At 39.6% G+C, this 12,325-nt stretch overlaps 1 protein-coding gene across 6 annotated transcripts in view; it reads left to right on the top strand.

Moving 5' to 3' along the window:
• FRMD4B (FERM domain containing 4B) overlaps positions 1-12,325 on the top strand; it is a 362,743-nt gene that overhangs the window by 331,294 nt on the left and 19,124 nt on the right. For all 6 annotated transcript variants that reach the window (XM_074404537.1, XM_074404536.1, XM_010350118.3 and 3 more), the window contains 6 exons: positions 3,731-3,807; positions 5,403-5,541; positions 6,090-6,231; positions 7,432-7,565; positions 7,655-7,774; positions 8,947-9,172. In XM_074404537.1, the coding sequence (XP_074260638.1) occupies positions 3,731-3,807; positions 5,403-5,541; positions 6,090-6,231; positions 7,432-7,565; positions 7,655-7,774; positions 8,947-9,172 (838 nt within the window). The remainder of the gene's footprint in view (positions 1-3,730; positions 3,808-5,402; positions 5,542-6,089; positions 6,232-7,431; positions 7,566-7,654; positions 7,775-8,946; positions 9,173-12,325) is intronic.

Genomic DNA, 12,325 nt, shown 5'->3' with positions numbered 1-12,325 from the left:
CAAGAGTGAACATTTTGACCTGGGCAAAGTATATTTTTCTGTTTTAATATGAAAATTACAAGTGTACATGTACACACACATGCATATATTTTACACACACACACACACACACACACATGTGTAATAGTTCTACCCTGTAAGATACTATACCCTGTAATTGTCCTACTCTCTATGGACACTAATATTGTCCAAATAATAGAAAATGGGAAACATATTTAACTTCCTTGTACCTTCCTTTAAACTTTGATCTCTTTCCTCAAATACAGAATGTTTTCTTTGCAACCCTTCTTTATCTTCCAGGCAATTTTGAGTATTCCTTATTATATGGGGGGATAGGCTATTTCTTTAATGCAGAAACCCCAACAAGTCAGGTTGGCCTGTGGATATTTATTTGACCAATATCCCCTTCTGCTTCCACTCGTCTGAAATCCCCTCATGACTTTTTTTTTCTTTCTTTCTTTTTTGGGATGGATTTTTGCTCTTGTGGTCCAGGTTGGAGTATAGCCACGCAATTTCAGCTCACTGCAACCTCCGCCTACCAGGTTCAAGTGATTCTCCTGCCTCAGCCTCCCAAGTAGCTGGGATTTCAGGCTCTCGTACCACGCCCAGCTAATTTTTGTATTTTTAGTAGAGATGGGTTTCACTATGCTAGCCAGGCTGGTCTGGAACTCTTGACCTCAAGTGATCCATCTGCCTCAGCCTCCCAACATGCTGGGATTATAGGCCTGAGCCACTGCACCCAGCCAAACCACTGCTCCCGGCCCCCCTCATTATTTTGACCAGAGGGTGCCTCTTATTTACCTTCTAAGATAAACACTGGAGAAAGGGAGGGGAATGAACATTGATCAGTTGCCTGCTCTGTGCCAGGTGCTGTCTGAGGCAAGGTGCATGAGCAATCTTTCAGCAAATGAATTCACCTCAGCTCCACTGCCATTTTTAGAGCTACATCCTGGCCCTCAGATATGGAGAATCCAGAAATAAAAAACACAATAGGAGAATGATTCCAGCAATTTCTCTTTCTTCTTTTTTTTTTCTTTTTCATGCAAGCACAAGAAAGTGTTACTGATTTCAGCAATTTCAAAGGAAAAACCAGCTTATATCCAGCTGCCAGCTAGATCAAGTGCCACTACAATCAGAAATATTTTCCTGGCAACTTCAAACATTAAAAAGAATCACAATGGCAATAATATTTCCTGTTTAAAACACAGACCTCCCAACTGGTTGGACAGTGAAAATCTTACTCTTGTATAAAATAGACCAACCTATATTCATTTTACATAAACTTTTATTATTTTAATTTTGAGAAATACACAAGAGTGCCAAAAATATGACAATACCTGTAAAACCACTTAAATAGATATTACTAATATTTTGTCATATTTACTTCATCTTATTTTTATTAATAAGAGAAAACATTGCTAATGATATTGAAGTTTCTTTATAGCTTACCCTTCATGCTATCTGCCCCCAGAAGCAACTACTGAATTTTGTATCATTACAATTCACATTTATACTATTATATGCACATATATGAAATTACATTTTACACAAAGTTTTAAGATTACAGGTGGGGAAATGAATTGCTCTCTGCCTTTCATACTTAAAACCCATTACATTTTACACAAAGTTTTAAGATTACAGGTGGGGAAATGAATTGCTCTCTGCCTTTCATACTTAAAACCCAGTCTCGTTCCCATAACCTTGTGCAAACCCAGTTACTATCTAATAATTTCAAATTCTCTAAGTAAGCTGAAATCCTTCACCTTTTAAGTAGAGGTTTTACTTGCAGGGAGCGTATTTGCTCTCAATGCAGGGGCAGGCTGAATGGAGTCCAAAGCACTAGGGTTTCACATTTGTAAGCGATAAGAGGGGGAGGTGGTGGTTTTCAGAGATCATGTTTCAAGTCCAGCCCCGGTTTTTATGTGTGTGGGAATGGACCCAAAGGAAAACACAGCTGAGCTGCATTGTAACTCTTCCTGTAGAACCTGTTCATGTCCAGGGTGAGTAAACTAGGGTAGAAATGCCTTCCTAAAACAGCCTCCGGTGAAATTTGTCCTTGGATTCAAAACAACTTACTTCCCAGGAAGTATCAGGGAAATCCCAACTGCCCCCCATTTTAGAAAGGTCTCTTTTCTGGGAAAATCTGCCACTGAGAACTTTGCCCTCCTCTCTATTATGGGAGGAAGAAATAGAATTAGGGAGGTGTCACTCAGTAGAGTTGCTGATGTCAGTAGTGTGTCAGCCGTGGGAGGCTCACTTTGTGAAATTGAGCTACACCTAAGTGTCTTATGAAACTCAGTTCAGAACTTACCGGAGTTGCCGTCTGGAAGTGGGGAGGTCAGAAGAACCCTAAGATTTTCCCTCACATTTCTGTCCCATTTTTGAAACCTCTGGATTTAAAGCAATGAAAGCCTCAAGTTTATGGAGATTTTAAGAAATTGGTATGTAGCTTTGTACTTTTATTAATTCCTCTTTGAACCTGAGTGAATGTTGTAGTTACAGAGAGCTATGTGTGTGGACCACAGAGGATCGTGTTGTTAGGGTGTGCTGGTTTATTTCACTCCGTGTGAAATTGGGGAGTCCAGTCTAAACACTTTTTTCTCATGCCTGCATATGCATAGAAACCTTCAGCTCATTTTGTTCCTTTACATGATGAGGTTTACATGTTTGTGAAAAGCCTGGGTTCCCGTATGTCAGGAAATGGTTTTGCTGATAATGTAATGCAGAGAAGTGTTTATTATTTAGACTATTAAAAATAATCTTTTTAAATTATTTGAACATAATTTTAAAATCCAGCCGAAGTCTAATCATGGAATGAAATCTCTGTATTGGTATTTCCCTAATCCAGACTGGGGACAGAGAAGAGGAATGCAACCATGAAGTCCAAGTTGACAGGACAAACAAAGGCTCAGGATAGTACACTATCTTGCAGAGAGCTTAGGAAGCAGCCCAGTAAACATAACAAGTCATCCTTGATTCTGTGAATGAGCTGCTTTCTCTCAAATTAGTCGGTTTTCAAATGCACATTGCTAGGAAAGTTTGTTTCTCCGAGTCGACTGACAGAACTGGGTGCAGCAATAGCATATCAGTAGTGTGTATATCAGAGTGTACAGAGATTGGGAGCTATGTTCAAAAACTGGTGGTTCTAGCTCAGAAACCAAGAAGAGGCTCTGGTGTTTCCTCCTACCCACTCTGTGCCCCCAGTTACTGGTGCTAGGTTTCTGTGGCATTTAGGGGAACTCTCTTCACAGGTAGGAAACTGGTATCTTGGAGAATCACCCCTGCATGGGGGTTCCGTTTTACTTTCACTTTGCATTCTTTTGAAATTCAATCTTAGATGTTATTGAAACACCCCTTTGAATATCTTTCCATTTAACTATGAAACCAACATCTTTGAGGAGGCTGGTGCTTACTGGAATCTGTGCAGATTTCCTTATTATAGTTGAGTAAGAGGAAAAACAGTGTACATGTTCTTCCACAGATGGTTGGTTTTACTGTTCAAGGAAGATGTATTGGGGCGGTGAATCTTAATAGTTTAAGACTGCTGGCAGAAGAAGGAATAAAATGGTTTCAGGTCATAGTTGATTTGTAAAAAGGCCTGAATCACATATTCATGCTTCATCGTTAATCAGTGTACGTTCTTGGAGCTTATATTCATTTGATTATTAAGCTGATTTATAGATTTAGTAAAAATAAGGATAAATAACACTGGGTTTTCTGTTTTCTTTAGTTATTCCAATGGAAACAGCTGGAGAACTTATATTTCCGTGAGAAAAAATTTGCTGTTGAAGTTCATGATCCACGAAGGTGAGGATCAAGGACTTTTCTCTGTATGACCCAGTTACTATACAAATAATCCTGCGATCGACATTTCTGTACAAGTTTTTGTATGAGTATGTTTTCATGACTCTTGGGCATATACCTAGGAGTGGAATTGCTGGGTGAGATGGTAACTATCTTTAACCCTTTGAGGAACTGCAAGGCTGCTTTTCAAAGTGCTGTACCATTTTACATCCCAACCAGCAGTATATGTCCTGATACTTGTTATTTTTAGTTTTGTGTGTGTGTATGCCATCATAGTGGGTTGAAGTGGTACCTTCTTGTGGTTCTGATTTGCATTTTCCTCATGACTAATGATGGCTGAGCATCTTTTCATGTGCTTCTCAGCTATTCATATATTGTTAGTAGAGAAATGTCTGTTCAGATCTTTTGCTCATTTAAAATGTTGATGATCCTGGTCATTAATTTAAAAAAAAAAAAAAAAGCCAAGTTATCAACATGAACTGAAGTCAGGATGTGGGTTCTTATATATCTTAAGAGAAATTCTTTTTTTTGTTTTTGCTCCAAGACAGAATCTCAATCTGTCACCCAGGCTGCAGTGCAGTGGCACAATCTTGGCTCACTGCAACCTCTGCTTCCCAGGTTCCAGTGATGCTCATGCCTCAGCCTCCCAAGTAGCTGGGACTGCAGGCATGCACCACCATGCCAACCTAATTTTTGCATTTTTAGTACATACAGTGTTTCACCATGTTGGCCAGGCTCGTCTCGAACTCCTGACCTCAGGTGATCCATACCTTGGTCTCCCAAAGTGCTGAGTCACCATGTCGGGCCTTAAGAGAAATTCTTAATCAGCCCTTATCGGGTACTTTTCAGTCCCAAGATGGTTATGGATGTTTGAAGGCCGGAGTGATGGGAGGAAATACCTGTGATCAAAAGGTGACCCGAGTAGATAAGCCAAATTCTTACAAAGAACATTAGTACCGCGTCACACACACTGTCTGCTTCTTTCCTGTTCTCTCTTTCTCTCTTTTACACCCCTCCCTCCCTCTTCCTTCCTCCTCCTCTTCTTCCTCCTCTCTCCTCCCCCCTCCCCTTTCCTCTTTCCATCTGATGCATAAGCAGCAAGCACTCTGGATAGTTTTGGACTTGCATAGCTTCAGGCATTATCATTAAGTACATTCTCTGATAATGTCATAGCCGGCCAAATCTACCTAGATCTGAGATGCTCTTTTACCTTGAATTAGGTGCTCATCCCACACTTGGTTGCTGTATCTTTAAAATCCTATCCCATTTATTTCTAATCACTTGTGATGGCTGTACATCCTTAGAGTTTCTAACTAAATGTTTTTGTACGATCTCTAATTTGATTGATTTTTATCAGCTTTTGAAATCATTGTATGTGTTTTTAAAAATGCTGTTTATCCAGAAAGTGATTACTTAGTTCTGAATTGTTTTGATGTGAAAGGAGAAAATCAGAAACTTGGGCCTCATTTGCATAAGAGTTTTTATAACAGAAAGGCAAGTAAGAAGAAGATACTTTGTTACAACGCTGCTCACAGGGTATATTTTGCATCATGCTGGGCTGGAGGGGAAGTATTTGAGTGCTTTCTTAAATCTTTCAGGATTTCAGTGTCAAGAAGAACCTTTGGGCAAAGTGGCCTCTTTGTGCAAACATGGTATGCTAACTCTTCTCTCATCAAGTCCATTTGGGTAATGGCAATTAGTCAGCATCAGTTTTACTTGGACCGGAAGCAAAGCAAAGTAAGTAACTGGCAGCATTTCTTTAGGGACAGATTCCCTTTTTGCATTCTGTTCAGAACATAAGCCTTCTTAGAAAAGATGCAAGCACAAGCATTTTTGCTCTCTGAGATTTTGTTGTGTTCAACTTCCAACTGTTTCCATTTTTTATATGTTTAAACGATAGGCATTATGTAAAGTGCTTTAAAAGTTGTAAGACTGGCCAACTTTTTGGCATGCATGTGTGACATACTGGTATGTTCATATACTGGTGACATTGCTGGTGGTGATGTTGCTGATGACATTTTAAAGTTAGTAGCTGAACCACACCACCAGAAAATCACATATAGTTATTAAAACATTTTAACTACAACACTTAAGGCTTTGTGTGTCTGTGTGTGTGTGTGTGTGTGTGTGTGTGTGTGTGTGTGTTTTGTCTGAAGAATCCCACTTGAATATGCAAAAATTTTAAATTATCCTGTGTTGATATTTTTATTGTATGTTAACTTAATTGTTTTATGAATTTGAAGTATGTTTGAGTTAATTCTGTTTCATTGTTGTATGCTTCTTAGGCAAAAATTCCTTCAGCCAGGAGTTTAGATGAGATTGCAATGGATTTGACTGAGACAGGAACACAGAGAGCCTCCAAGCTGGTGACACTGGAGGCGAAAAGTCAGTTCATTATGGCGAGCAATGGCAGTTTAATCTCCTCAGGTAACATCTTGGGATTAGAGAACGTGCAGGCCATCTTTATTTTATTTGTTTCTTTGGTCATAAACCACTTCTAAATTCATCTTTTAATCTATTCTTTTGGGAATAGATAAGTATGTCCATAAATATGTATGAAGCAACTTGAATAAAAATTTAAGGCTAGTTTTTTAAAGAATATATAGAAAGTCAAATTATGAATAGGTTGTGCAAGTAATATGAGATGCAAGGTTGGTGAGTACAGATGTGTGGCTTCAAAGAACATTTTCCACAGTAGCTGCTTTTCCCAGCGTTTAGTTTTTGATACAGATAATTGTCTAATTCCCCATGCAGTATAAAATGCTGTACAAACATGATTACAAGCATACCCATTCAAATGTGATAGCTTGCCCTAAGCCCTTCCTCTGTAAAAATTCTGGAATCTCTTATCGTTAAGTATATGTAACTTTACTAAAATGATTCATCCCATCTAAATCTCACTGTCAACTTGTAAATCTGAATTTTCTTCACACAGATTATTCTTTTCCTTACCTGCTTACTTTCTTTCTTTCTTTCTTTTTTCTGAGACAGAGTCTCACTCTGTCACCCAGGCTAGAGTGCAATGGCGTGATCTCAGCTCACTGCAACCTCCGCCTCCTTGGTACAAGTGATTCTCCTGCCTCAGCCTCCTGAGTAGTTGGGACTACAGGCACATGCCACCACACTCTGATAATTTTTGTATTTTTAGTAGAAACACGGTTTCGTTATGTTGGCCAGGCTGGTCTCGAACTTTTGACCTCATGATCCGCCCGCCTTGGCCTCCCAAGTACTGGGATTAGAGGCATGAGCCACCCTGCCCGGCCTTCCTTGCTTACTTACTCTCTAAAAAGAACACTTGAAACAACTATTCAAGAACCATCTTACCTTCTATTCTGCTCAGAAAAATGAAAATTTTCCTTGGGTGTGTCTGGGACATTAAGCATTTTATGATTATCCCCAAAATGACTGAGCCAGAATCCAGAAAGGCACATTTTATTACCAGGTTCTGTTTGATGCCCAGAAGAATGAGAAAATGTTTTCCAGTTTCCTTTTATTATGTTGAGAAACAAGGAGAAAAGAAATAAACTACCGTTTAATAAGCAGCTTTAGCTTAAAAATCCTTTGTCCTTTAGAAAGGAAGGAAACGTGCCTTGTGTAAACCTTCCCTGCCCTTCCCCCATTCCCTAGGTTCTCAAGACTCAGAAGTTAGTGAGGAGCAAAAGAGAGAGAAAATCCTTGAACTAAAAAAGAAGGAGAAACTGTTACAAGAAAAACTTCTGAAAAAGGTTGAGGAGCTTAAGAAGATCTGTCTGCGGGAGGCTGTGAGTCTGCTTTTTTGGGCTTATCAAATTGTGTTTGACAACTTGGACCAGTGTCAATTATCTGCTCTTAATCCTGTCCTGTTTTACAGGAGCTTACAGGCAAAATTCCAAAGGAGTATCCCCTGAACATAGGCGAGAAGCCTCCTCAGGTCAGAAGACGTGTAGGTACTGCGTTCAAATTAGATGACAACTTGCTGCCGAGTGAAGAGGTATGGACAACATCTCAGACTTCCAATTAATCATGAGACAGGAAAGCTGTCTGAGTATAGTGTGCGTCTTCCTTTGGTTTTTGCGTCTCTGCTGTATGTTATCTCACCAATAGAGATGGATCGTGTAGACCAAATTGAACTCTTTTCTTTCATCCCCACTCCAGTCAAAATTGAGTTACTTTTCGCTACTTTATTCCCCAAATCAAAGACAGCATTCAATGAAACTCCAAATGTTTCTCAATTGAGAGGCAGTATTTAAGAATTAAGAACTGCAGCATTAGGTTCATTTACTTAAAACTGAATAATAGCAAATAGTTTAGCCTCTCTATAGTCTCATTTCTCAGGCCTCAGTTTTCCTCTTCTGTAAAATGTAGGTAATAACTGGACTTCCCTCCAAGGGTTCTAGTGAGTATTAAATGAGATAATACATACACAGCACTGAGCTACAATCAAGATAAAACATTTGTTAGCCGATATAGAGTGTATAATACTTTCTCATTTGCATGTCATCAGTCAATATGACCGTACTTATGTTTCTTATAGAAATTCGACCATCTTAGCTTTAGAAAATTTTAACTGTTCCCATCTTTGGAAATCTTTGCTATTTATTGAGTGCTCACTGCATACCTATCTCTGAGCTAAGCAATGCACATGTATTATCTCATTTAATCTTCAACCTACTTTCGTAAGGTAGGTGTTATCTTCGTTTTACAAATGAAAAAATACTGAACCATTAAAAAATGAAGCTGTGTGTCAGTTCTGGGCACAGGGTTCTAGGCAATGTATCTGGGGTCATACAACCAGAAACCACCAGAAAGAAGGTCAAACCCAAATTTATCTGTCTCTAAAGCTATGCATATGAATATAACCTTCTGCATCCATGAGCTTTGAGCTAAGAATATATCTGTGAAAACTGTGATCTTGACCCAACCAACTGAACAAATGAAAGACCCAAGGAAGGGTCCTTGAAAAGAGAAAAGGTGTGGACTAATGAGAAGTTCAAGACAGGGAAAGGAAAGTGTTTGAGGATGTCTATGCAGTAAAACTTGGGAAGATAGTATTCTCAAAGAACATCTGGTTTGAGAAAGTCCACAAGAAGTTTTATTACACAATGCATGTGAGAGTTGGTCGTATGTGTCCATAAAAATTAAGCTGTCGTTGTATAAATGCAGGATCCTACTTTGCAAGAGCTGGAGAGTAATTTCCTAATACAACAAAAGCTGGTGGAAGCTGCAAAGAAACTTGCCAGTGAGCCAGACCTTTGTAAAACTGTGAAGAAAAAGCGAAAGCAAGATTACACAGATGCAGTGAGAAAGCTCCAGGAGATTGAAAATGCAATAAACGAATACCGAATTAGATGTGGAAAGAAACCCAGCCAGAAAGCAACAGTGCTACCAGGTTAGTAACAAGTAAGGTGGTTTTTTTTTTTTTTTTTTTTTTTTTTGAGTCCGTACTCAATACTTAATGGTATGTAGCATTTCCAAACCAGTTACTAGTTAATTTAGTGAGAGATAAAAGAAAAACTAGATGATCAAAACTAAGTTTTCTTTCCTTTTTTTTTTTTTTTTTTTTTTTTTTTTTTGTGGAGATGGAGTTTGGCTCTTCTTGCCCAGGCTGGAGTGCAGTGGTGCAATCTCAGCTCTCTGCAACCTCCACCTCCTGGGTTCGAGTGATTCTTCTGCTTCAGCCTCCCAAGTAGGTGGGATTACAGGCATGCGCCACCACACTCAGCTAATTTTGTATTTTTAATAGAGACAGGGTTTCACCCTGTTGGTCAGGTTGGTTTCAAACTCCTAACCTCAGGTGATCCACCCTTCTCAGCTTCCCAAAGTGCTGGGATTACAGGTGTGAGACACTGTGCCTGACAAATCTGGGGTTCCTTAGGATAAAAATTGTTTGGAATTTCAGTCTTATAACAATGTAAACTTGATTTTAAAATTCTGTGATTTATGAAGGCTGTTTAAAGATACAGACAGCATGGGCATGGTGGCCTACACCTGTAATCCCAGCACTTTGGGAGGCCGAGGTGGGTGGATCACACTGAGCTAAGGAGTTTGAGACCACCCCGGCAAGCATGGTGAAACCCCGTCTCTTGAAAAAATATTTTAAAAAGTAGCCAGGTGTGGTGGTGCACACCTGTAGTCCCAGCCACAGGGGAGGCTGAAATGAGAGTATCACTTGGGCCTGGGCAGACGAGGCTGCAGGGAGCTATGATTGCACCACTGCAATCCAGCCTGGGTGACAGGGCAAGACCCTGTCTCAAAAAGAAAAAGAAAAAAAGAAAAAGTAAATAAAATTTAAAAATAAAGATATGGGCAAATGGTCATGATATAACATGGAATGCAGAAAAGCCAGATATAAAATTGTTAACACAACATGATCGCAATTTTGTAGAAATAACCACACACAAAGACTGGACAAGAAATAAAATACTAATAGTTGTGAAATTTCAAGTAACTTAATTTTCTTCTTAATAATGCTCTTCTGTATTTCTCAAGTTCTCAACATTATAGATTTATGACTTTAATTTTCAGGATAAAAGTAAACTAAGAAATCACAGGTAGATTTAAAGTCCAATTGGCTTTACGTGGTGATTGGCATGGTTTTCAGCTGCGGTGATTGAAATATGATTGCATTTCTTTGATTGCAAGACATTTTTTTTTCCATTTTAACATCTATGAAATTGGGATAGTTCTTTTTTTTTTGAGACAGTATCGCTCTCTGTCCTCCAGGCTGCAGTGCAGTGGCACCATCAAAGCTCACTGCAGCCTCGACTTCCTGGGTTCAGGTGATCCTCCTGATAGCTGGGACTATAGTATGTACCACCATGCCCAGCTAATGTTTTGTAGAAATGGAGTTTCACCATGTTGTCCAGGCTAGTCTCAGACTCTAGAGCTCAAGCAATCCTCCTATCTCAGCCTCCCAAAGTGCTGGGATTGCAGGTGTGAGCCACCACACCCAGCCTTGTGATAGTTTTTAACACACTAGATGGTGTGTTACAATCGTACTTGGCAGTACTTTTTTTTTTTTTTTTTTCAATTTGTAGCCACTATTTAGTGGCATTTCACATTACTTTTTTTTTTAACTGGTGCTTAAAATATAAATCTTAGATTTGATGAAATACCATAACTGAGTTTAGATTATACTTGGGTACAGAACACGTAATTTACAAAGCAGAGACGTGGCTTTTGGAAAGGGAATATACAGATATCAACACACAAGTCTTAGTGCACTACAGCTGAAGAATGTAGAGTAGCTTTGACTGAATGTGAAATCCATTTGGCCTTGGGGGTGGTTAATTTCTAGACCTACAGATATGGGTGATTAGCATTGTGCTTAACTTCATGGCCATTTGTTATGGCCCATTCATCCTGAAACTGCAAAATTTAAATGTTCCCCTTTACAGTGAAAGGGTGTCTGACAGCTGAGTATACTGGCACCACTGTGTGTCTAATAGATAGTTCACTTGTTTCTGATACAGATTAACATTAGAGATTGGATGGAGAGCTTCCCTTCATAATGGTTTTGAAGTTTATATTGAAGGATTATATTTACCTAGAACCTTGTGCTGAAACACTCAACCAAATATGGAATGATTTGCCAATGCAGATCAATACATCTGAGTTATTTCTCTTTACTGAATACTTTTTTTTTTTTACATTTGAGACAAAGTCACCCAGGCTGAAGTACAGTGGTGTGATCTCAGCTCACTGCAACCTCCACCTCCCAGAATCTAGCAATTCTCCTGCTTCAGCCTCCCAAGTTGCTGGGATTACAGGCATGCCCCGCCACACTTGGCTAATTTTTGTATTTTTATTAGAGATGGGATTTTACTTGTTGGCCAGGCTGATCTCAAACTCCTCACCTCAAGTGATCAACCAACCTCGGCCTCTTGAGTGCTGAGATACAGGTATGAATCATTTTGCCGGGCCATGTTATTTAGCATTTAATGGACACCAGCTATAGTCAGAGTGTCATGGTCATTGCCAACCAGAACACAGTGTCTAGGTAACAAAAGCAGCAAGTCTAGCTAACATTTACTGAGCATTTGTCATGTAATGCTGGGAGCTGGGTTAGGGGCTTTACATCCGCTATTCTAACACCTCACCCCAGTACTACGTGATAGGTACTGTTGTTACCTCCATTGTAGGGTTCAGCCGGGTGATGCTTAGAGATTAAGTAATTTGCCCAAGGTCTCACAGTCAATAAACGGCAAAACCAAGACTTAAACCTAATTCAGTGGTTCTCATCCAGCGGGGCTGGAAATCCTATAATGCACAGGACAGCTCCCCAGGACAAAGGATTATCCAGTTCAAAATGTCAGTAGTGCCACTGTTGAGAAACTTGTTGAAAAGCTTGGCTGGTTGTAGTGCTTCACATCTTTAATCCCAGCACTTTGGGAGGCTGAGGCAGGCAGATCGCTTGAACCCAGGAGTTCAAAACCAGCCTGGCCAACATGGTGATACCCGTATCTTTACTAAAAATCCAAAAAATTAGCCAGGTGTGGTGGTGTGTACCTGTAGTCTCAGGTACTTAGGAGGCTGAGATGGG

This window comes from Saimiri boliviensis, chromosome 8 (assembly GCF_048565385.1).
Source record: "Saimiri boliviensis isolate mSaiBol1 chromosome 8, mSaiBol1.pri, whole genome shotgun sequence".
NCBI classification, from domain to species: domain Eukaryota; kingdom Metazoa; phylum Chordata; class Mammalia; order Primates; family Cebidae; genus Saimiri; species Saimiri boliviensis.
Note: the sequence above shows the minus strand (reverse complement) of the source record. Positions and strands in the feature narration are given on the sequence as shown.